Source organism: Urocitellus parryii, chromosome 14 (genome assembly GCF_045843805.1).
Source record: "Urocitellus parryii isolate mUroPar1 chromosome 14, mUroPar1.hap1, whole genome shotgun sequence".
NCBI classification, from domain to species: Eukaryota; Metazoa; Chordata; class Mammalia; order Rodentia; family Sciuridae; genus Urocitellus; species Urocitellus parryii.
The window spans coordinates 9,666,211-9,691,968 of NC_135544.1; the positions used below are offsets into that span (position 1 = coordinate 9,666,211).

The 25,758-nt window shown below is 47.1% G+C and overlaps 1 protein-coding gene across 3 annotated transcripts in view; it reads right to left on the reverse strand.

The window, feature by feature from the left end:
* Fgfr1 (fibroblast growth factor receptor 1) overlaps nucleotides 1-25,758 on the reverse strand; it is a 46,922-nt gene that overhangs the window by 2,635 nt on the left and 18,529 nt on the right. The window contains exons 3-13 of one of the 3 annotated variants that reach the window (XM_026404666.2): nucleotides 13,490-13,756; nucleotides 12,095-12,178; nucleotides 11,643-11,815; nucleotides 8,651-8,774; nucleotides 7,528-7,718; nucleotides 5,502-5,646; nucleotides 3,151-3,347; nucleotides 2,180-2,325; nucleotides 1,826-1,947; nucleotides 1,020-1,130; nucleotides 404-594 (exon numbers count right to left, since the gene is read on the reverse strand). In XM_026404666.2, coding sequence (XP_026260451.2) covers nucleotides 404-594; nucleotides 1,020-1,130; nucleotides 1,826-1,947; nucleotides 2,180-2,325; nucleotides 3,151-3,347; nucleotides 5,502-5,646; nucleotides 7,528-7,718; nucleotides 8,651-8,774; nucleotides 11,643-11,815; nucleotides 12,095-12,178; nucleotides 13,490-13,756 — 1,751 coding nt within the window. Of the gene's footprint in view, nucleotides 1-403; nucleotides 595-1,019; nucleotides 1,131-1,825; nucleotides 1,948-2,179; nucleotides 2,326-3,150; nucleotides 3,348-5,501; nucleotides 5,647-7,527; nucleotides 7,719-8,650; nucleotides 8,775-11,642; nucleotides 11,816-12,088; nucleotides 12,179-13,489; nucleotides 13,757-25,758 lie in introns of all 3 variants that reach the window. The other 2 variants (XM_026404665.2, XM_026404673.2) reach the window with 2 other exon arrangements.

Consider the following 25,758-nt stretch of genomic DNA (forward strand, 5'->3'; position numbering starts at 1 on the left):
GCACAGCCTATCCATGGTGAGCTGGTGTTCAAAGAAAGCTACCAATTACTGAGCCCGGAGAACTACACTTAATTTTTACTGTCACAGATATGGTTTCATTTTATTCCTATAATATAAGTATTATTATCATTTTGTATTTGAATAAAAAAAGATGTTCGATAGCTTTCCAAGGTTACACAGAAAGTGGTAGAAAACAGATTGGAACCTACTGCAGTCTGATCCCAAAGCCGTTAGGCTACACCCTCTCTCTTGCCTCTGAGGCTCCCTGAAAGCCTAAGACAGCACATGTGGTCAGAGGTCAATATGTGTATAACTCTACCAAAAGATTAAAAGTCACAAGTTGGAGTATCAGGAGGGCTTTGTCCCATCCTAAACTCATTCATGGAGCCTTTAGGTTCCATACCTTCTTGGAGGCAAGATACTCCATGCCTCGGGCCACCTGATAGGCACAGGATACCAGGTCCTTGGAGGAAAGCTGTTCCTCTGGGTTGTGGCTGGGGTTGTAACAGTATTCCAGACCCGGGGGCCTCCGGGCCTGCAGGAACTCCCGCAGGTTACCCTTAGAAGCATACTCCACAATGACGTACAAAGGACCTGGGAACACAAGATGAGGACACAGCAGGTCAGGTAGTAGGTAAGGTTTAGCATCAGCTGGAGGAAATACCAATCCCCCAAACACATCATACATATGTTCCCCGAACTTAAATACTGTTTCTACCTCCTGACAACAGGAAAAGTCATTCTACTACCCAAAGAAAGTCAGAGAAACAATTCTTCCGACCACAGCCTAGAAAGTTCCCAAGCAACATTGTGGGTAAGAGCCTTAATTTAGACCACAATTACTTCTCTATTCCTGCCCATACAATGTGTGTGAATGTAAATGCCTGTACTCTCAGATGAACACCAATGGGCACCAGTTCAGATCCAAAGAAATACATTCTAACCACTGCTAAACTAGCCTCTCCTCTTAACCCCAAGAGAGAGTCCTTATCACTGACACTCAAGAGGCCAGACCCTACCATCTTGAGTGCAGGCCCCCAGCAGGTTGATGATGTTCTTGTGTTTCCCGATCATCTTCATCATTTCCATCTCTGAGATCAGGTCTGACAGGTCCTTCTCTGTTGCATCCGCTTCACATACAAACCAGAGAATGAGTGTGAAACTCTTTAACGATATTATGGAGGGAGGGGGGAAGGACAGGTAAAGGACAGGGGAAGGGTATATGCCTGAGGGGCCCCTTTGCTCCAGAACTTGCTTTTCCCCTCCCCACTTCCCAATCAAGTTTATTTTCCCTTCCCTATGAGAGCCAATTCTGCAATATATGATAGCAAGTGTGTCCAGGGATATAGTAAGAAAAATCAGTTATGGGATCTAGAATGAGCACCTGAGCACAGCCCAGGATGACATCAAGAATGAGGTGAAGCTGGGCACGGTGGTGAACGCCTGTAATCCCAGCGGCTTGGGAGGTTGAGGCAGGAGGATCATGAGTTCAAAGCCAGCCTCAGCAACTTAGCAAGGTCCTTAGTGAGACCCTGTCTCTAAATAAAATGTAAAAAGGGCTGGGGATGTGGCTCAGTGGTTAAGTGCCCCTGGGTTCAATCCCTGGTACCAAAAAAAAAAAAAAAAAAAAAAAAGAACGAAGTGAGATGATAATAGCCACCTCACATCTCAGGGCACAGAATACCCTTCTACTCGCAGGTAACCCATGTAGGCACATAGCAGGTGTAGGCACTGAAAGCACCAGAGAAGGTATCCCACTTGGTTGAGACTCTAGTTTGCCTAGAAAGGGAAGGGTTTTCTTTTGCAAGGCAGAAATATTACTTACACTTCAACATCTTCACGGCCACTTTGGTCACACGGTTGGGTTTGTCCTTGTCCAGCCCAATGGCCTCTGCCAATACCACCTGCCCAAAGCAGCCTTCTCCCAGAGGTTTACCTAAGACCAGTCTTTTGGGGGGAAAAGAGAACAGTGTAAGCTGCGGCTAGTAAAAGTCAAAAGTCTTTATGACACCCCATCTCTGCCTCTCCGTATTTCACCCAAGTGAGAGCACAGAGCAGGCAGCATTCGCTCTGGAAGCACTCATAGACCTTTACTCCCTGGAAGTCATGGTATACACAGTTCCCATCAGAGAATAACAAGCAAAGGGAGTCCTGAAAAACTTGGGAGTTAGAGTAGTACCTGTCTCTGGGTAGCTCCCAGCGGGGATCTTCAGGAAGCTCATATTCAGAGACCCCAGCTAGCATGGGGGTCCCACTGGAGGAGAGACGAGAGGGTCGAACCAGAAGTACCCCAGAGTTCATGGATGCACTGGAGTCAGCTGACACCTGCAGGGGAGAGTGGGGTCACCCTTCTAGCAAGGGTGTGAGGAGAGGGGGAGTGGCAGTAGCAGGTTCCTTTCAGTTCCTCATCAGGGCTTTTAACCATGGCAGAGGTATGCTTCTATCTACATGACATGCGTCCCTCAATGCAGAGTGGCAGAAAGACCATCTGAGGTCAGAAGACCAAAGTTCTAGAACCTGACTGATTTCCACCACCTGACTAGCCTTTATGGACTTCATTTTACTCACCTTTTAAATGAACAGACCAAATGTACCTCTTTCAGCTTGATATTTTACAGCTCTATCACAATAACAAAACTATTCTTTTCCCAATTCTTTGCGAAAACCTTGCCTCAGATTATAGTTTCCTAACCCCTAAAGCAACTTCCAGAGTCAGCAGTGTTCTGAGTGAATGGTCATTCCTGCATACACCTTCACCTCCTGGGAGGTTTCCTGAGGGAGGGGCACACTAAAAGGAAGGGGGCATGGAGGACCTAATCAGGCCTTCTCCACCTCTAATCAGCCCTGGGGACAGTCCAAATGCCTGATACCAGCTTCACATTTAAGACAAGACTTTCTCTAAATTCAGTGCCAGGTGAGTGGGGCAGCTGTATTTGTGCCTTATAGGAATTTACAGGCATGAACAGCAGTGTGAAACTGATTTGGGAACACCTAGAACGTTCCAGAGGCCTAGAGGCCAGAAAGCAAAGCCTGAAGAAGATTAGGGATAGTGGAGGGGACAAAGCATGAGAGCATGTGAGACAAGTCCCTGGAGGCCCAGGAAGAGAAGGTGGCAGAGAGCATGCGAATCCCCCATCTACTTTCTGTTACCTGTCTGCGCAGAGGGATGCTCTTGGCCAGCTTGTGCACGGCCATCTGGCTATGGAAGTCACTCTTCTTGGTACCACTCTTCATCTTGTAGATGATGACAGAGCCCACCATGCAGGAGATGAGGAAGGCCCCTGTGCAGTAGATGATGATCTCCAGGTACAGGGGCGAGGTCATCACTGCCGGTCTCTCTTCCAGGGCTGAGTCAGTGTGAACAGGTTGTTAGCAGGCTCTGGGGGCCCCCGTCCATAAGAGGCCCTGCTCCATAAGAAACATGAAACCCATCTCCTTTCCCCTGGGAACTTTTAGGGAGGGGGAAGAACCAAGACAGGTCCTAGCTAGGATTGTGATTCTGACACAGGGGATGAGATGTCCTGAAACTTTTGTGTTGTCTTTAGACTGACTTGAAGCCCTTAAAGGGAATGGACTAGACTATCTCGCTACCCAAGTCCCATCCTCCCTTATACCAGATACTCCTCGCTCACAAGAATGAACTGCTGGGCTAGACAGGTTATCAGGTATCCCAGAAGCAGCTGAGAAGTGTCTTTGCATGCCTTTCTCAGGCTCCTCATGGAAACAAGGCCCTTCTCAGCACAGCTCCAGCACTGTACACACACTTATCACATGGGAACAGACAGTTTCTGAGTCCCTGACCCCAAGGGCCCAGGCCTTATATATGAGGCCTGTATCTCGTTCAGCCCTGTATGCTGCAATACCTGGCCATACAGGGGGATTCAGGAGACAAAGAAAGGGAAGGTAGGGACCCGCCTGTGTCCTGACTAAACATCCCGCCCCATGTCTGTGTCATCTGTCAGGTCAGACATGTAAATATTTACACCTTGCCAAACCCCAGGCAAAACTGATTATTTTTTTTTTAGAATTTTTTTAATATTTATTTTTTTAGTTTTCGGTAGACACAACATCTTTATTTTATTTTTATGTGGTGCTGAGGACTGAACCCAGCGACCCGCGCATGTCACGCTTGAGCCACATCCCCAGCCCCAAGCAAAATTGATTTTGACTTTTAAACATGTTTGGACTGCTCTATATGAATAACAAACTTTTTTTTTTTTTTCCTATTCCTAAGAACTCCACAGATTCTGTAGGACTCAAAACTTTAGGAAATGGGAGGAGGCATTATTTTATTCTCTTCCCCTGCCTTCTACTTAGAATTCACACCCAGGCCGACAGAAGCCACACCAGTTAGTTCACCTTTTCCTTCAACACGAGAAACTTGGTGCCAGCATCAGGGAGCACTCTCTGCCCCACCATGTGGACAGTCCTCCCCCTTCTGGAGTTCTCCCAATCCTCCCTTTAAAACACCAGCCAGCTATCAGGAAGGCGGCATCCCTGGGAGCCCTCCCAGAGGGGCACGAAGCACAGCCCTGGAGTGAGCCTCAAGTCCTGACAAGGAGACAGCTGAGCTGATAAGGGGAGAAGGGTTCTAGTGGAGAAGGGTTCTGTTTTTTCTTTCCCCAATGTTGAGAAACGAAGACAACTCATTGGGAGGCACAGACAGGACAGAGACAGGAACAATGATAAAAACAGAACACTTCTCTGTCACAAGCAGGGCATTGTGAAACCTTGCTGGGCAAGCAGATCAGACAGGGACAGAGGGAAAGAGAAGAGAAAGGAGGGCAGTCTAAGCAGCCATAGGACACAGCAGCACCCAGACCACATGCAGGGCACTCAGAGATGCAGTCACAACTAGCATTGGCCCTGCAGTCACCAGTCCACCACCCTGCGCAGGTTGCAGGCTCCTTCCATCCTGGTTCAACACACAGACCTCCTTTCTTGAGAGAGGAGGGTTGGCAGTAGCCAGAGAGGATCAGCATGCCTCCAGTAGCTTCCAGAGACAGGTCTGACTCAAGGCAGCTGAAGTTTACTGTCTAGGTAGTGACAGAGGATGGCAGTATTGAGGGGTGGACCAGCGCTGGTCCTTCAAATGGCAAGCCTTTCTGACACTTGGGACTGGCCAAAACACTATCGGAAATTAAGACACTCAGCATCAAATGGATGAGGGAAAGCTGCTGGACCCAAGGAGGGAAGGAGCCTGCCCTGGAGAAGGGCCCAGCTGCACAGTAAACCAGAGCCCGTGCATGCATTGCATTGGCCAAGGGGAGAGACAGATGCAGGTGTACAGGTGGGACACCTCTGTGTTCCTGTAAAACCAGGAACCTCTTGAGTCAAGAGGATGTAACCCTCCAAGGTGGAGCAAAAAAGGGCACATGGTAGGCAGGAGCCATCCCTCTACCCGCCTCTCCCGGCACTGTATGTCCCCTAGCCACACAATGCATGCTCCCCCCGTGCCCATGGCAAGGGCAGGACATCGAGAGGAGAAGTACAGTGTATACCTTCCAGAACGGTCAACCATGCAGAGTGATGGGAGAGTCCGATAGAGTTACCCGCCAAGCACGTATACTCCCCCGCGTCCTCAAAGGAGACATTTCTTAAATGAAGCACTTCCATCTCTTTGTCGGTGGTATTAACTCCGGCAGTCTAGAAGAGACAACGGAAGCAAAATGGACAAGCACCAGACATGGGACCTCGAAGAGACACAGAGAAAGGGAGAGAGAGAGAAGAGGGGAAAAAAAACCAGAGGAAGAAATGCTCCCCAGCGTCTCCTTTGCAATAAGGAACAAACAAAAACCACCAGGCAGCGAGACCTGTTAGAGGAAGAGACTGAGGCCCTGAGGGAGGAACTCCGGCAGACCTGAGAAGAGGATGGCTGGTTATGACCCTTCACCAGACGCTGGCAGCCACTGGCCCATCCAAGCATGCGGGCGGTGGGCGGCATGGAGAAATGGGGCCCGGCAGGTGGGGGGCTGTTTGGTTTCAGGTAAAGAAAGTCAAGGTATACACAGAAGGGAAGGAAGGGTGCTGTGCACACGCGTGCACACACACACACACACACACACACACACACTCCCCTTGCAAGGGAACACCTGGTCCCTTCTTTCATCCACCACTCAAACCATCATTCCTAACACAGCAAAAGTCCATATGCAGATATACATACAGCCAAGGAACACACAAGAGGCACAGAGGGAGCCACCAACACAGTACCAAACCAAACCAGCCTCCCAGGCCAGGTATTTTTCCATGGCTCTGGGCACTAGGAATACAGTAGGATAACAGGGAGAGTCGGCGCTCGCTTCCCCTCCTGCCCCAGCAGTGTGGGGCCTAAATCAAGTTCCCAGCACAGGGTCCCATCCATCTCCCCTTTACCTTTTGCCACAGGTCTGGTGACAGTGAGCCACGCAGACTGGTTAGCTTCACCAATATAATTGGAAACCTTACACACATACTCCCCGCTCTGGGCCTCTGTCACATTGAACAGGGTCAGCACCTCCGCATCCGAGCTATTAATCCCCGAATGCTGGAACAAACCAACGACACACCAGTCAGTTGGGCAAACACTGAGATGTGGCCATACTTTGCTCCTGTGTCACTTTCAGGCAGGCCCATGGAGCCAAGGCAAGGGAAACACTGAGGGATTTATAATTTTCCCCTTTTGAGTAGGACAAAACAAGGTTGGCCCCTCTGAAACATTTGATTAAAATTTTTTTAAAAAGAAAGAAACCAGTGTCCCAAAGCAAATGTTCTATTTGTGTTAAACCCACTCCTTCAGGACTGAAGCAGGTATTATGGAAACAGGCCAGGGCCATGACCCCTTTTCCTCCAGAGTAGTTTCAGCACCAGTGGTGGAGGGAAGGGTCAGCCGATAAATCTTTGGGACAGCCAAGTCAGGGGAGGATGCGGTCTAACTCTGGGACAAGAAGGTAAACCACTTTCCCAGCTTCTGGTTACTTCCTGTTGCAAGATCCACTGGAGATTTAGCCAATTACCTTCCCTGGATTAATGGAGCATTCAGGGACAATGAAAGTCTGGGAGTGAAAGGAAAAAGGAAGAAAATGCCATTACTCCTCATACCGCTTAGAATTTATGAGTGGCATTTGCTTTTCCAACTAAACTTTGTTGTTATCATTCACCCACTTGCTGAAACACCCTAACATGGGAATCTAGCAGGGTCAAGACTGGGAGACCCTAGCTGGAAAGTTTTTGGTCTCAGGCAATGAATAAGCAGGAGTCCAAATGCACTGAGTGGCTGACCCAGAAGTCCTAGCTGTCACTCTCCACACTTTTAGAAACTGGCATGGCCCACTCCCCAGCCATGTGTTCCCAGCTCACCTCTACTTTGTGATATGTCACTCGTCCTAGGGAATGTGGCTAGATCCCTACTCTGGCGAGTGTATGCCTGAAGGGTAAGGGTTTAGTCCCAGTCCTGGATACTGGGCCTGACCACAGAGACTTGAGCCCCTAGGAGATATTGGTCACCTTCCCAGCACACTGGCCCATAAAGACTGGGGCCAAGATTACCTTCAAGATCTGGACATAAGGCAGGTTGTCTGGACCAATCTTACTCCCATTCACCTCGATGTGCTTCAGCCACTGGATGTGGGGCTGTGGGTCACTGTACACCTTACACATGAACTCCACATTGCTGCCCAGGGCCACTGTCTTGTTGGCAGGCAATCCTGCCTGTAGGATAGGCCGGTGTGGGGACCGCTCTGTAGAACAATAGAGAGGACAGGCTTGTCAGACTCTGCCATGATCCGGTCCTGGCTGGGATGCTGACAGAGGATATCATCCTAAAGAGAGGTGTATACCCACATTGGTGCCCCCTCAGCTTTCCCAGTGACAGGCAGTACCCTTCCTGGTGCTTCTGCTGAACCCTTGAAACTGAGCTGGGAGAAGGGATACCTGTCTTCTAGCCCCAAGCCCTCAGGAACCTCCTCTCTGAGGCAATGTACCCACATTCACAGACACAGTTAAATTCTTATCTACATGAAGAACCCTGCAACTCAGTCACATCCCCAGTCTATCTATAACATCCACAGCCTACTTGTCAACTAGAATCATAGTCACTCAGACTCTTGCTGTCCCGAGCATATGGCAGCATCAACCAAGAGCTTGTCAAAAACCAGAATCTAAGACCTACGCCAGACCTCTGGGACCACAATCTTCTTAGAATATATTATCAAAGCCAGGGCAGGATGCTGGCTGTGACATTGCACCCCAAGATCTCGGGAGCATGAGATCCAGATCTTCTAGAAGAACTGGGCTGCAATCATAGCCCCAAGAGGCATGGTATTCCTCTTGGAGTCTCCTGTGATGCCCCAGAGTGGGTACATGCTGTGATTCTACATTCACAGAGTGTCTGGCCTCACTAAGCCTCAAGGTTATGTGCCAACATTATGCTACATTTAGCATCAATGCACAAGCCACATCTTTCAGGATGGACCATCAATAGCATCTTCTGCTCCACAGTAACATATAGCTTTCAGATGTATCTTCGTCTGACCTTCTTCATTCTATTTTGTAGACAAGAAAAGTCAGGCTTAGTAGGGGAAGTGCAGTGCTACATGCTATCTAGGAATCCTGTGTTTGCCAGCCCCTGCTCTTTCCTCCAAGCCTATTCCTGCCACTTTGGCTGACTTACCCACGACGTCGAGCTGATAGGTGTGGTTAATGCTGCCATACTCATTCTCCACAATACAGGTGTAGTTGCCTTTGTCTGAAGGTACCACAGAGTCCATTATGATGCTCCAGGTGGCATAACGGACCTGCAGGGATACATGCCAAAGGGTTCCATTGAGGGTCTAAAGGAGAATGCAGGTGAAAGCCACAGGGCAGTACTGGTACCCCGTAGCATAGCCCCTTCCATCAGAGCAGGCAGCATGTGGCCCCAGGCTGCAATGTTAGCCAGAACCAAGTAGAAAGGGCCCACCCATTTACCCATTTATACTCAGAGAGAACATATCCTGCAATATGGCAGATGGGTCTGAGAACTCTGATCATCTTCACTGTGGCATTTAAGGCCAGCCATGATGTGGGCAAATGTGCTTTCTGCACTCTCTCCCCAATTCACTAGGAACCTTCCCAATCTGTACTTCTTTCCATTCCATTCTTGTGCTCTCCTCCTAAGAGAGCCTCCTTAACAGTTCTTGGCTGCCTCTGACACTTCATTTCAAAACCCATCTCTGCCTCAAGTTGAATATCTGGTCAGATCTGTTCTCATCCTTTCCTCTTCTGCATCTCCACTGAAGCACTAATCATGGTCTCATTTTAAAAATAGCTTCTCATGGACATCTGCCCTCTTATTAGACCAGAATATCTTTATGGGCAGGAATGCTATGTTGTCCCATCTGAAACACAGTAATTTGCAGACAGTAAGTGCTAGTGAATTAACTCAAAAACCTTTCCCTATTCTTTCTGGTTCCTTCTGCTTAGAAAAGAAGCTAGGTGATATGAAGCTTAAGACAAAGATGTTCTTCCTATAAACGGACAAAGGAGGGCTGGGGATGTGGCTCAAGCGGTAGCGCGCTCGCCTGGCATGCGTTCGGCCTGGGTTCGATCCTCAGCACCACATACCAACAAAGATGTTGTGTCCGCCGAGAACTAGAAAATAAATATTAAAAAATTCTCTCTCTCACTCTCTCTTAAAAAAAAAAAAAAACAAAAACGGACAAAGGATACAACAGAATTTACCAGAGGAAAAGAAAGTTGCTTATTAACATGAGACTTCTAACTTTATTAATAAGGAAAACAACACACACACACACAAAAAAAAAAAAAAAAGAAAAGAAAGAAGGAAAAGAAAATCTATGGCTTGAGAGGCCGAGGCAGGAGGACTACCAGTTCAAAGCCAGCCTCAGCAAAAGCAAGGCGCTAAGCAACTCAGTGAGACCCTATCTCTAAATAAAATACAAAATAGAGCTGGGAATGTGGCTCAGTGATCAAGAGCCCCTGAGTTCAGTCCCTGGTTCCACCTCAACCACCGCAAAAAAAAAAAAAAAGAAAAAAAGAAAAAAGTGAATTAATTTTCCCCTTTTAAGAAAGTAATTGGGGCTTGGAGATACAGCTCAGTAAGAGAGTATATGCTTAGGAAGTGCATGGCCCTGGATTGAATCTCCAGCCTACAAAAAAAAAAAAAAAAAAAAAGGGGCAGTAGTAAATGGGTAATATGAATCAATAGCTTAAAAAACACTCACACCCTTTGACCTGAAAACTTCATTTCCAGCAGTCTGTCCTAAGGCCACACATTTCAAAATGCTGATTATATCTTCTGTAACATTTACATTAGTGAAAAACTAGAAAATATCTAATAGCTCAAAATTGTTAATTAAAACTATAGGGTATTTTTACAATGGAACCTTTCTTCCTTCTTTCCTTTTCTTCTTTCTTCTCTTGGTACTAGGGATTGAATCCAGGGCACTTTACTACTGAGCTATATCCCCAACCCTTTTAAAAAATATTTTGAGGCACATCTGTAATTCCAGCAGCTTCAGAGGCTAAGACAGAAGAATTTCAAATTCATGAGGCCCTAAGCAACTCAGCAAGACCCTGTCTCAGAATAAAAAATAAGGGGTTGCGGATATAGCTTGGTTGATAGAGTACATGCACAAGGCCCTGGGTTCAGTCCCTCCCCCCACAAAAAAAGTGTTGTTTAAAAAAAAAAAAAAAAGAATTAAAAAGGGTCTGGGGCTGTAACTCAGTGGTAGAGCGCTTGGCTGTCATGTGTGAGGCACTGGGTTCGATCCTCAGCACCACATAAAAATAAATAAAAGAAAGGCCCATTGACAACTTAAAAAAGGTGAGGCGGGTGGAGGGCTGGGGGTGGGGCTCAGTAGTTAAGTGCCCCTGGATTTAATCACTGGTACAAAACAATACAAAAATTAAAAATCTGAGACAGGGTCTTGCTAAATTGTGGATGCTGCTCTCAAACTTGGGATCCTCCTACCTAAGCCTTCCTAGTAGCTAAAATTATAGGGGTTCACCCCCATGCTTGGTTATAATAAAATATTTCAAAAAATTTTTTTAGTTATAGATGGACACAATACCTTTAGTTTATTTATTTACTTTGATGTGGTGCTAAGAATTGAACCCAGTGCCTCACCTGTGCGAGGCAAGCGCTCTACTTCTGAGCTACAATCCCAGCCCATAATGAAATCTTTTTTTTAAAAAAAAATTTTATTAGTGCTTTATAGTTATAATGGAATCTTAAGTAAACCATGAAAAATTACTATTCAAACACTCATGCTTGAAAAAGACTCATAGTGTTGTTAACAAATAATAAGAAATTATACAACATGATCAATTTTGTTAAACTGCTATACACATAAAAAAAAGATGATTTTAAAATTTATTCACATTTTTTTTAGATTGAAATTTTTTAAAGTACATTACCATTATAGTTTAAAAAAAGCATTATTTGAAACAATTAAAGGGGGCTGATGGTTCAGTGGTAGAGTGTGTGTTTAGCACGCATAAGGCCCTGGCTTCCATCCTTAGTACCAAAAGCCTCAACAACAAAAAAAACAAAACACTAATTAAAGGCATGTAATAAGTAAGGATCATCTATCTATCTCAGCTCTTCCATTCCCTTTTCTCAAACTTTTCTGCTGTTCATATCTGTGTATACACGCGTGTACCTTGTAGCCTCCAATCCTGTGGTCAGGTTTGAATTCTTTCCCATTTTTCAACCAGCGCAGTGTGGGGTTAGGTGTCCCACTGGAAGGGCATTTGAACTTCACTGTCTTGGCAGCTGGCACTGCATGCAATTTCTTTTCCATCTTTTCTGGGGATGTCCAATATGGAGCTACGGCTGCCCAGGGAAAGCCAAGAGAGACAAGAGGGATGGGGGAGAGGGATGGTCAGGCTCTGGGACAAGGTCTGGATCTGGAGGCGCCCCGCCCATCCGCCCAACCCTTGAGAGCAGTGCCCAGCAATTATCAGAACATTTAAAGGGAGGGCAACTAGGCACCATGACCCTGGGTGCCCTCTGCTTCTTCCTTCCCGCTTCACCGAAGCCTCCCACTTCCGGCTTAAACCCAACTCCCAGGCCCCAAAGGCAGTAAGGAAGGAAACAGTGTCTCACGCATACGGTTTGGTTTGGTGTTATCTGTCTCTTTCTCCTCTGAAGAGGAGTCATCATCGTCATCGTCATCCTCCGAGGAGGGGAGTGCATCTACAGGAAGAAGAAGGGGCACTGAAGGTCCCTCTGAGGCACCTCTAGATTTCCATCCACAACAACAGTCACCCCCTTAAGGCTTGTAGAGTCATAAATGAATCCAGCCACCCCTCCCCATGAGGACTCCCAGTCCCACTTTTCCCTTGGTGACAATCTTTCAATGGGACGGAAACTGAAAACCGTGTGCTCCAGTGCTGTCTCCTCCCTTCCTCAACCCAGTGCACTGCCCCTCTCTGCCCAGAAGCCTCTCCTCTGAATGCTCCACCAGAAGCAGCTATTCCTCTAACTTAACGCCATGCTGCACTCAGAGGCCCTCTCTCTGTTCATGGCACCACCTGATTGCCCTGGGTGTCACAGTAGCAAGCCAGGGAACCTACATCCTTCTTTAGACTGCCAACCCCTGGGAAACACAGGCAGATTGAGGCACACTGTGGCTAGGAGCTCTTTCCAAAGTCATGGTTCCTTGGCATGGCTCTGCTAAGGTTTAGGAGATGCCCTTTTAACCACAGCAGATGGGGAGCCCACCACTACCAACATCTCTGCCCCACAAGTATGAACCCCTTAAAAGAACAGGCTTCACACCCATGTAGTCGGCAACAGGCTCATGCCAGAGCTTTTTCCAGTCCTTCTGGCACTTTGGGGGATCTGGAGGGAAATAAAGAAGGCAAGTCCCTCAGTAGTGGGGCAGGTGCTCAGTGATGTCTGGGAGGAGGTGCCAAGTCTGCATCCTAGGGTACACAAACAGCTTTACTTCCTTGGAGGGTAGTTTTGTGAAAGTCACAATCTAAAAGTAGTAGATTCCCAAAGTCACAGAGCTCTCTGGCTGCTCTGGCACAGCTCCAAGAGCTGGTTGGCAGGTATTTCTGTAAAGCCTGTGGATACGGTGCATCACAGCAGGGACTCACCACATATTCTGGGGCTCTAGTCACTAAGTTCGGTATCAAGTCCAAGTGGCAAGGTAGTGGCAGGGTGGAAGCTGGCTGAGAAAGAACCACTTAGCATCCTGGTGATCTGGGTAAGTTGTGGTAGGAACCTCGTAGGCTCCTAACATCCCAAGAGCATCAGCCACTCCTCTGAAGTAGGTCTTAGAAGCCCCACCTTTCTGGCCTGTGGTCTGCCCTACCTGGTCACCCCTTTGAGAGCTAAGCCACGCGGCGGGCAGGGAGCAATGTTAGTGGGCAGCAGTTTCTGAAGCAGAGTGGGGGCAGATCATGGCAGGGAAGGAGGTTCACCTCCCCCTGAAACTAGCAGAGAGAGTCAGAGGGGTGGGTCCAGGGGGGAAGGCAAGGATAGGGATTGGCTACCAACCTGAGACATTGACGGAGAAGTAGGTGGTGTCGCTGCCAGAGGGGCTGCTGGTCACACAGGTGTAGAGGCCAGAGTCCGCGGGCACGGAATCCCGCACCTCCACCTCCTCCCCTGTGATGCGGGTACGGTTGCTTTCCACCAGCTGTACCCCGTCTCGCAGCCAGTTGATGCTCTGCACATCGTCCCGCAGCCGACAGCGAAGCTGCAGCAGGTCACCAGGGTGGACCAGGAGGGACTCCACTTCCACAGGGGCTCCCCAGGGCTGAGCTGCAGCCACCCATGGGGGCCGGGAAGAGGAACCAAGAGGGGAGAGGAAGGAGGGGAGAGACAAAGGGAGTGACGCTAGCCACGAACAGCGACCTCCCAGGCCTCACTCACCCCAGACACACAGCTGGGGAGGCAGGGATTGGAAGCAGCTGGCTACCTAGGACCCGGATGTCCTCTTCTCCACCCCACTCCTCCAAAAGTCAAAGGAAGAAAGAGGCAACGTTAGGAAGCGGCTGCAGCAGCATTAAGCGGATCACACTTCATTCCCCCCATCCTAAGGGGAAAGTTGGCCTTCACCAGGACCCGTGTCCAGGGTGCCCCCTCCCCGCACCCTCAGCTCTTCATCAGGAATGGCTACTTCCCAAGAGGAACACCCCATTTCTCTTGGCTAGGTCAGCCTCACCCCTTTCCCTAGTGACAGCTGAGTAAGTGCTGCTCCTCAAAAATCCAGCAGCGCCCCCAACACCCACTTTGGGAGAAGGCCCTGGGTTCACAGGGTTCAGTGAGGGTGGGTATCTGGCCCCCCAGTGAGTCAGATGTGAATGTGAGAGAGACAGCCCAAGGAGAGGTCAGCTCAGGGGAGCCTCCAGCTAACAGGTGTCGGCCCGAGGATTTGGAGCTTTTGCCTATATTAGGAACGGGGGCCTGCAGCTGCCACACAACCCACACTTGCTCTGGCAGCAGAAGCTGCTGCACACAAAGCCCCTTTTTCTCCTCATCCCACTGCCCGGACTCACCCTCTCATGTGTGTGCCACTTTCCTCCCTATAACACACTGTCACACATCCACCCCACCCCACCCCTCACTTCTTTTTTGGACAGCGGCTTTAGACCTGGCCAGAGTGTCCATGGTTCACAAGATCTGATGTCACCAAGAAGACCTGTCCCTCTCCCGAGAACTTGCTCACTCTTGCTAGCATGAAGGCCGGTGATCCCAATGAATCTAGGAGCCTACCATCCCAGACTGAACAACTGCCCTTCACTAATGGGGGAGGGGAGAAATAAAGTTCCCACTTCCTTTTAGGGTGTACATGCATTCTGCTGGCCTCTGGCTTCCACCACAAGAAAGCACTGGGTGCCTCTCACACCTGCCACCTGACCTACAGCTCCACACCTGCTCAACGAAAGAGGCTCAGGAGGAACTTGTCACAGATCCACAAGGCCCTGAAACACAACATGCAATTCTCATCTGCTGCTGCCCCATCACCTGCAGAGCCCATGTCTTTGCCTGGCTCTTTCCACACACTCTCCAGTGCTTGGCCTGGCAGGGACCTCCTTCTGGAAGCTGCTTCTCCCTCCCACTCTGATGCCATACTGACTTTCAGATCTCTAGCTAGCACCCCACCTGTCTTCTGCCTGGCACCCAAGACTGTTTAATAAATGCTTGCTGAATAAATGCCACAGATAGGGTCTCTTCGCTGTCTCTTCTCTTCTCTGAATCCCCTTTTTTCCTTTGCCCCACCCCTCATTCTAATGAGTCTTTTTCTGAAGTCCACCACATGTTCTCAGTAGAATCCTTAGAAGTAAAAATGTATGTCTAGGGCTGGGGTTATGGCTCAGTGGTAGAGCAATTGCCTAGCATGTGTGAGGCACTGGGTTCGAACCCTGGCACCACATAAAGATAAACAAATAAAATAATAATGTGTCCATCTACAACTAAATGTATGTATGTATGTATGTATGTGTACACACACACACACACACACACACACTTAAAAAAAAATGAATGTCTAAAGCCAGACCTGGTGGCACACTCCTATCATTCCAGCTACTCAGGAGGCTGGGGCAGGTGGCTTGCTTAGCTCAGGAGTTCAAGGTCAATCTAGGCAACACAGCAAGACTCACTTTAAATATGAAAATAAGAGAGAGAGAGACAGACAAACAGACAGACAATGGGTGTCAACACATTGCAAACTACCAGAGGCTCAGTTTTCTTCCAAGGGGACTTGTACCCTGGCCACTTCAATTCAAGGTTTGTATCATAAATCTAGGCTCATCAGAAATGGGGGTACTATTTTAAAAGGGCTCCGAAACTACTAACCTAGCACACATTTATTTTTGTGAATCCGGTGAAGGGGGACACCACAAAGGTGAGCAGAACACACAGTTGATTAAAAATAAGCTTTTGTGGGTCTTAGAAAAAGTTATTCTTTCCATTTTTAATGATTTGTGGTTTTGCCAAATGAAGGCAGAAGAAAAGCAGTTTGGGACTGGATCCTTAAAGGAAAACAGCAGACACTCCTATTGATCAAATCTTACTTCCCTCAAGTGACCTCACTGATTAAATATTTTGTAGCTCGTGATCTGCATCAGCCGTTGGTCAACAGTGAATTCAAATTCTTAGACTCTGGCATCACACAGACTATTTCAACAGGTCCCAGAGATGAAAAGTAGTTCACAAAGACAAAAATCACAGCAAGGAGAACACTCAGACACTTGTCCCCAAGAGAAAACACCAAGAGACCTGGCCCTGCCTACACCCACTCTGGCTCGGTCTCAACTAGAATGTGCAAACAAAACTCTCCTATACCATCTATGAAAAAACCTCAAGAACCAGCTTTCTTTTCTCCTGATACAACCCTTTGGATCCTGGTTCTCTTCCAAATGTGTCTCATTTGTTTCATTCTTTCCCATTCCTGGTTCCATCTTGGGATAACCTCCTATGTGGCTTTTCTGGTTACAGTTCACACTGGCCCCACCTTTTCTCCTCATCCAGACCCAGATCCCAGCCATGAATAGGCTAGTATCTATATCCCTGTTGGCCTTTAAGTCTCCCCACATCTCTTCCACCTGTTCTGTCCCACCTTCTCTCCCTAACAGGAGCCTTCCACTTTAAGTCTAGGAGTTCTCTGCCCTGAATACATCCTCCCCTCTATACAACTAAGCTTCTGCTGACAACTATCAGCATCTCTCTCCTGCCCTAGACTACGAAAAGCCCACCATCAAAAAAACCCACCAATGCCGGGCACGGAGGCACAGGCCCATAATCCCAGCAGCTTGGGAGGCTGAGACTGGAGGATTACAAGTTCAAAGCCAGCCTCAGCAATGGTAAGGCACTAAGCAACTCAACTGTCTCTAAATAAAATACAAAATAGGGCTGGGGATGCGGCTCAGTGGTTGAGTGCCCCTGAGTTCAATCCCTGGTACACAAAAAAAAACAAAACAAAACCAAGTCTTCAGTCTATACTAGTGTCTCTATTCTTAATTTTCTGTAAAATGGTTGCTAACTGAACCACATAAATTCACACTCTATTATATTAATGTCTTGTATTTTTTTTTAAAACATCAGCAGAGATAATTCACACTATAGAAATTCACCCATTTGAAGTGTACAATTAAATGGTTTTTGGTACACTGTCTCATGGTATCCAGGAGGGATTGGTTCCAGGAAACTGGCCCCCGTACCCCCATATGAAAATCTGAGGATGCTCAAGTCCCTTGTATAAAATGGCACATCATTTGCATACAACCTTGGTACTTCCCCTCCTATACTTTAAATCACCTCTAGATTAATCATTTGATTAATCACCTAATAAAACATAAATCATTGTTATACTGTATTATTTAGGGAATAAAAACCAGGGGGAAAACGTCTGTACATATTCAGTACAGATAATTACCCTTCCTCAATACTTCCCATCCCAGGTGGGTTGAATTCATAAGTACAGAAACCACAGGAACACACATCGGGCTGTGTATTCAGAGTTGTAAAACCATCAATACAACTTAACTTAAGAAGCAAGACCAAAAGAAACCCTATACCCACAGAAGTCACCTCCCATCTCATACCCCACCACTGATCTGCTTTCTATCTTTCTAGATTTATCCATTCTCCATATTGGTGAAATCATACAATAGACAGTGTTTTGTGGACTGGCTTCTTCCACTTTGCATAATGTCGCAGTACTTTATTCCTTTTAATGGCCTACAAATATTCCACTGTATGGATATACCACTTGCAGTCATCAGTCAACAGACATCTGAATGTGTTCTTTCTTAATTGGCAAAAATGTCCATGTCTTATCATGTACAACCATAGAAACGTAAGGTTGTGCTGCAATTGTGTACAATGAATCAAAGTGTATTCTGCTGTCATATATACCTAATTAAAATAAATTAATTAATTTTAAAAAGTCCATATCTTGACTTTCTTAAGAACAAGCAAGCAACCTAGAGCAAGATTACCTATTATGATTTCTCCAACAGTGCCCAACAATGTCAGAAACACAGAAACTACTTGATAGATCTTCAACTAAATTTAGCATCTGGCAAAAGCTAATTCTTAGAGGAATCAAAAATCAGCCTAAGTCTCTAAGGTATTTGTGGCTTGTTCAGTGCTAGCGGTGCCCTTGAGTATGTGTCAGACTCTCTATTTACAACGCAGGGATAATGCCACTTTCTTTTAGGAGGTGATGAAATGGTAACCAACCACTTATTTTATGGTGGGTCCTACTTCTGCATTGCTGCCCTGTACAGTGACCCTGACCTTGACATTGTCCTATGAAAGGTGGCTTATTCCAGTGCATGACTGATCACCAGCAGCCCACAACTTAATTAAGTCACCATTTCCCATTCTCTTTTGTTTTTTCCAGTGTCCCTCACGTTTTGACCTCTTTGAAGAAAAGGTCCTCCATCCCTGCTCTAGTTTAAAGCAGCTGGTCTTTCTCTGGTCAAGACCAACAGGCCAGGCTAGACATGTCCTTAGGTATCTATTAGCAAGAGATGAGCTAACTGATGCTTTTATTGAGCTGGCCATGAAAGGCGAAGAAAAGAAAGCCATTTTATTGCTCAGCCACTTGAAGCCAACATTCCAACCCTGGAACAATCTGATTCATTAGAATCAGGTACAAGGGTTGTCCTCAATACATACAATAGGGATGCTTGAGGGAAGCTGCAGACCTAAACACTTGCTTTATGTATCTTATTTCCTGAGAGATGAAGTGGGGATGGAGGCTGGAGACCATGTAGTATCTGGATGCCATGGTGACCCAGCCTGAGGCTGAAAATGTTTGACTGTGAGTCAATTTATAATGTTCACTATTACAAGCTCCGGACGCCATGTGTTTAAAAGTACACTGTGGAAAAAAAGGTGCATTGTACTTGATGCCAACAGAATGGAGTCTTGTTATCATTGGGAGTGGGAAGGTTAGGGACAGAGTCTGACTTCACATGAACATCCTGAGAGGACTCAGGCTGCTGACTTCATTTCCAAAGCCCTGATTAACTCTCTAGAAAACAGGAGAGAACAAAGGCTCTTACTTAGCTGCTGAATAGGAAATGGAGGAAGTGCCTAGTCCTGAGACAAGTGCCTGGGACAGTGTGAAGGTGGAAACTCATGAAGGTTGGATCAGAGCTCCTTGCATTGAGAGTGAAAGTGATTCATTCGTGAATCCTATCCTGCTTCTCTAACAGAGCCTCTCTATCCCCTGCAGTAGGGACAGTTCCAAAGAAGGGGACCCACAATTTTCAGTAATCCTTAAGGGAACTGCTAGAAAAGATAAGAGGTAGGGATGGAGGGGGGCCTTCCCATGGTGTTTCAAATTTAGGAACATGATAGATTAGTGTTTATGAAGCACTAGTGAGTCCTCCCTCCCTTCCTACTTGCCGCTCACATACTGCAGCTGTGCAATTTCCAACAAGCCAACAGGTGTGGCATTTTGCTGAAGGCAAGACTGGCCAGAAATCTCCCACTAGTCGTTTAGCAGGAGGTTCTACCCTGGGTACATCAGATCAGCTCTAAGCTCTTGATTGTAAATCTCTCTGAGTTCTGCCAGCTATGGCTACTGTGCAGAGTGGGGGAATGGAGCCTGTAAGAGGCACAAGCCCACACACACCTTGTTATTCTTATGAGGATGAGACCCCAGTCCCTGAAAATCCAAGAAGATAGGAAACTGTCTTCAAAATAGTTATGATTAGGTGTGTCTGTGTAAGAAGAAATGGGTTAAACATCCAAGACATGGTTAAGACACCCAAGACATGTCTTAGCCTAACTGGGGTGATAAGATGCACACATCAACTTGATATATATGATGCACTTTATATTGCAACACGAGACAACTAGAGAATACAAGAACTATGTACAAGCAATCCAGCACAGGGTCTTAAGTTACACAACTTTTAAAAAAAAAAATTCAGTGGTCAGAGCAAAGTGGGACAAAGTTGGCAGGGAAGGAGGACAGCAAAGAATGAAATGCTTCTGAGCAAGGCTGTGCCTTTGTATGAAGCCTGACTGCAAGGCCTGCTTGGAACAGAAGGTTCATGATAGAAAATAGGAGAGGGGTAGGGGCAAAAAGATTTCAACTTGTAAGGCCAGGAATATAACAGAGCCACTGAAGAAGTCCCCGGGAACACATCTCTTTGTAGAAATTATAATGCAGGCCATTCATGCCACAGGGACAAATATACCTGCAAATGTATTTTGAAATACCACTTCACCAGCCCTAGTCCCATAACAGCCAAATTGATTTGGAGGTTATCCATCCCCAAATCCCACAACTTAACATGACCCCAGTGAAGAACAACATATTTGCATAGCACTTTGCAATTTGCCACATACCTTCCAGTACACTATCTAGTGATCCTTAAACAACTGTGTAGATAGGAATACAATACTGGCTAATATTCACAGTGGGTGGACTATACCCCATATACTGTGCAAAGCTCTTCTCACAGACCATCTTATTTCATCCTCATAGCAGCCCTTTGGGGTTGATTCTCTTCTATTGTATATCTGGAAGAGTTTGCTTACTCTATGCCTAGCACAATTCTCAGCATGTGTTAACTCTTCAAAACCCCACAGCCACCCTGTGAATTAGGTACTGTTATTATTCCTATTTCACAGAGGAGAAATTGAAGCACAAAGGTTCAGGATTTGACCACGATGGCACACCTAAGTAGTAAATGACAGAGCTGGGATTTAAACTCAGGTGGCCTGGGTTCTTCAGAATTCACACACCCAGAATCTGGCTCTATCACTTTGAAAGGCAGCCTGTACCTTCACTGTATCTTTACAGACTTCTGGAGATTGATGAAGCCCTTCTGGTTCAGCCCATTGATCCTGTGTGATGGTACCCAGGTCTCCTACCTCCTTAGTGGAATTCTTATCTTCCCTCCTTTCCTTCATCCCTTCAATCCCAGAGCTCATCTAACAACCACTAGGTTATAATGGAATGCTTACAATTAATAAATATACTTTCCTGCCCATGCTCACCGACCTCTTGGAACAGGTTTGGCTGTCCACAATGACGGGTGAGGAAATGGGGGGTGGGAGGCACTACCAGTGCCCTCCTTGGGTACCACAGCTGATCTGTTACAACAAGTATACTCATGATCATGTCACTCCTGTTCATTCTCTTCTGAACATAAGAAAACAGAGTTGGAGAGACTTCTCCCAAAGTGATCAGTGATGACCCAGATGACAGGCCTGCTGAGTCCTGGCTCCCTTCACAGCGCTTCTCACCCAGGGTGGTCCAGCAAGCGCTGTCTCGGCATGTGGGTCAGTGAGAGGCGACCCACACCAGGCATGCAGGGCACTGCCCCTGCCACAGGTAGAAGGCAGCATGGCCCTCCCTCTTGGCTCCTTGGCTCGACCCCTCAGTCACCTGACACCATTCCTCTTCTCAAGGCCCTCACCCTTGATTATGGCTTACAGCTGATGACCTCTGATGACCCACGGAGAAGATTAAGAACATTAGGCCAAGGGGCTGGTCAACCCTCCCCTTGGGCCAGCTCTTTGGATCACAAGTCCTCAAAGAGGTCTCATGCTGCCTCCTGTCTCTTCATGCTGTGACAGCCCAGGATTTATTCCTTCCACCAGAGTCCTGAGCTGCTGAGCCACCTCCCCTCCCCCACCTCATCTGTCCAAATCTCTGGGTTCTTCACTGCCCCATCCTTCCTCAAGAGACCTTGCTTCTCCTAAAATACCTTTCCCCTCCTCTCTCTCCAACAATCTCTCCATCATGTCCCCAGATCTTCAAGCTCACCCATCTGAATTTGTAGTTGAACTACTACATTCTTAATGTACTTCTCCCCTGGCCTTGAAAATGTTCATGGCTTCATCTTGTACTTGATCTTGTTGCCTAGCCATCAGGTTGGTCCACACATCCATGTCTTGACTCCCCTCTGGGGTCAGGAATAGCTGCTACATTGAATGGGACTTAGGCTTTGAGTAACTCACCCCTCAACAAACCAGACTTGGTTTGTTAGCATGATGACTCAGGGTAGCAATTTCTGTCATTCCCCCATAAATCCCTTTGATTTCGGATTTCTGGGTTAAGAAAATTAGGGGAGAAAGGCCATCTTCTTCAGTAACATGGGGGAACTGGTGGTCTAGGAATGTTTACGGTCTTGGCACAAGCTCCCCAGAGATAAATGAGGGGGCAATTGTGGGTGGGGGAGGAACTCGGGGTGGCTTTGAAAGCAACTTAAAAGGAACACAGAACAGCGCAGCGGGGCTCCGGGGGCCCTCTGCAGAGGTTTTTTATTACGTTATTTTGGCTTTGAAATGGAACTGAAAACTTACTTGAGTCTGGCAAGACCAGGCCGGAGCCAGGGACTCTCACTGAAATCCTGGATAACACCCATCATCCCATAGGGTTGGGATCTATAGAGAGAGAGCCTTAAAGGTAAGTGACTCCCTGAACTTATCCACAATACAAGGGAAGTCCCCCCAATACCAGGGAAGCTGCAGAAATGAGGAACACATATCTTGTGGGTAGCAGGAAGAACAGGACAGAGACAGGTGTGTGTGGCAGGAGAGACAGGAACACCAAATCAATTAGCAGGGTCTGATGCCCAGATCAGCAGCATTCACCAGTCGCCCGACCCAGGGGATTTGGAGTAGGGTGCCTTTTTTTTTTTTTTTTTTTAATAGAAAAAGGGAAAGGAGTAAGAAGGAACATTTTGCATGCAAATGGGCCACTGCCAGAAGAGCCCATTAAAATGTAAAAACTCCACATTCAGCCTGACAAAACGGTGCAAACTGCTGTGTTTGCCAGAGGGGCAGCAATAAAGCTCACAACAAAGGGGCCGAGGAACAATGGCGGGCTGAATGGCCTCAGTCAGCAGGTCCCCTTGCGCGTTGCCATGGGGACCCCACCGGGGCTTACTAAAGGTATTTCCTGAGGAGAAAGGCAGTGCACACATGCCCAGGCAGCCCGGCTAATCCTGACAGGAAGCCATCGCCATTCAGCAGCCCAGGGGCTTGGGGCTGGAGTTTTGTTTTGTTTTTATTAAAAAAAGATTTTGGTCTTTTGTATGTCCCACCTCGTCACTGTAATTTAGTGCAGAGCCGCCTGTGCTGGGTAAAGCCACAGCCAGGGCCCTGTGACTGCCCCACGACCCCCCAAAACCAGCTCCCCAGGAACTGAGCTGGCGGAGGAAGCATGCAGAACCCCACTTGTCAGCTCCAGACTGAGAGAGTTTGTGTCAATCTTAAAACACATAGGAAGCCTGAGTGTTAATATGCTGTAATGTACCCAAATTGAATTTGGGGTTCAAACTTCTGTTCCTGGGTTTATCTGATGCCTCCTTCCTGTCTGTACTTTGAATCCCTAAGGATTTGGTCCCCTTCCCCCAACTGGTATCAGAGTCCCCCACCTCCCACTTTGGGAGAACCTTCTCCGCTTAAAGGACTGTAATTAAGTGATTAACAAAGGAATGCACCCAAGAGTTGTCTTAAAAAGAAATCTCTTTTCTTTCCCCAACAAAAGTTCAGGGCCCCAATTATTTACTGATAACACCTTAAGCTGGGTCAAAAATAAAACCGACTCCACCCATTTTCCAAAATGGTTCCCAATAGACTTTGTTTCTCTCCCTCCAATCTTATCAGCAAGAAAGAACTCAGTAAGAGTGAAGGTGGATGCCCTGCAGCTATGGGGAAGGGCAGTCAAGGATCTCAGCTCCTAGAAGTTTGTGTCACCATTTCTCATTTGGCACCAGAAGAATCCAGCCTTGGCAGATTCAGGGAAGAGAGCCAACAACACAGCTGGCGGTGGAGACAGAAACTCCCGAGTGACAACTGCCCCCTAGGACACAGTTTAGAGTAAATTAACATTTCCTAGCAACTCATAAGTGGAAAGAGCCATCTCCAACAGAGTCTAAAAAATGAAGGGGGCACAGCTTCTTCGCTGTGATTCGAACCCAGGTCTGAGTTTGAAAATCCCATGAACTTGCAGCTAGACCTTTCCCCAAAACATGTTTTGAACCTCGCATTTTAGATAGAATCACAGAAGATGACATTTTATTTTGGAGGCAATGAAGACTGCCCAGCAACTACCATGAACATCTTGGGAAGCTTTGAAGACCATAACTAGATGGGTTCTACTTTGGGACAAGGAGCAAGAGTCTGCTCAAGATGGGGAACTCTTTAAAAGCTGGTATGGGCAATTTATGTGGACTGTAGGTCAGGTGAAGGTCTTATTCCTGCCTTTAAAAAAAAAAAAAATCATGCCCTAAACTCAAAGCAAAAGTATAACTGGTCACCAACTGATAAAATGCATAAGAACAAACTTCTTCCACTAAGATGTTAGCTTGAGGTAGGGGGAGGAAGGGGTGTGTGTGTGTGTATGTGTGTGTGTGTGTGTGTGTGTGTGTGTAGGGGTCCTGCTGTAGGAGGGGAGTTCAGACCCTCCTACCACTGGCCCAAAGCCCAGGCCTCCCAGCCATGTGTCTGCAGCTGCGACCTGTCATGCACTTCCTGGTCTGGGTTCTGTAATGGAAAGATCATTAAGAGTGGGGGAGGGAGGAGAGCGAGATGAATCAACAGCGAAGAGGTAACCCTGCAGCTCCTACTCTCCGCAGTGCTCTGACCTTAAAGTCCGGTCAGGTTCCTTAAAGAAAAGAATGTATTGCCCTACCCCCACCTCTCCCACCCCCAGGCCCTCCCCAGCCTCTCAGAGGGCTGCCCCTCCCCCAGGCTCAGCGGTGCTGATTGGGGAAGGAAACGCCAGCAGCTGGCCAGGAAAAAGTTGTCACTCCCTAAACTTGCTGATGCACTAGTAGAGGCCTCAGCTGTTTGAGAATGTGTCTTATGGACCCCCAAAACCACAGTAGGTGTGCTGCATTGCACAAGTCACCAGGACTCTCAGCACCCCAACATTCTGCCAGCCCCACACCCCCATCAGGTCTCAATCCTGTAATGGTGGTTCTGGGTGGCCTGGGTCAGAGCCCTGCCTAAGGTGGGGAAAGGAATGATTTCTTCCTGAAGTAACATTTTTCTCAATGTAAAGAAATGGCAGGGGCTGGGGGTGGGGCTCAGTGGTAGAGAGCTTGTCTAACATGCATGAGGCCCTGGGTTCCATTCTCAGCAGAACCCCCCTCCCCACAAAAAAAAGCTCTTATTTTCACTTTAAGAGAATAAAAGTGATAAAACATCCTCTTAAAATGACATAATATAGATGATGGTTCAAGGGGCTGAGGGACAGGAGAAGGAGGCGCTGATTAATAGGTATGTCAATTAAGTTCTAGTGGAATGGTAGTGATGGCTGCACAACAATGTGAACAAACAATACCACATAACTGTACCCTTGACAATGGATACACTGGTGTATTTCATGTTATGTATGTTTTATCCCAATAAAAATAATTAAATGGTGATGGGGCTAAGCACCAATAGCTTATTAAAAACGTGCTCACTCAGTAAAATAAGTTGAGAATCCTACATGGGTTTCAAAATATTAGGAGGGGAATTATACTGGTCCTAAATCTAAAAATGTGGGACCAAGGGTCAGTTTCACAGATCTCCAGGCCTGTGGAAACCCAGAAGTTGCTTCATTTATATGCCATCTTCCACATACCAGGTATTCATCATTTAGCCTCCTTCTCTCATGCACACAGCATCAAAGATGAGCATTTTACTCTGTTTTAAGAATTAAACACATAGTTTCCAGGTTTTTCTACTTAGGATATTATGGCTTTCAGGTAGAGCACATAGAAGAATGAGCCTGGTGTGTATGTGCCTTTGCTTCCACAGGGATCCAGGACCACTAGAATCCTGGGGAAGAG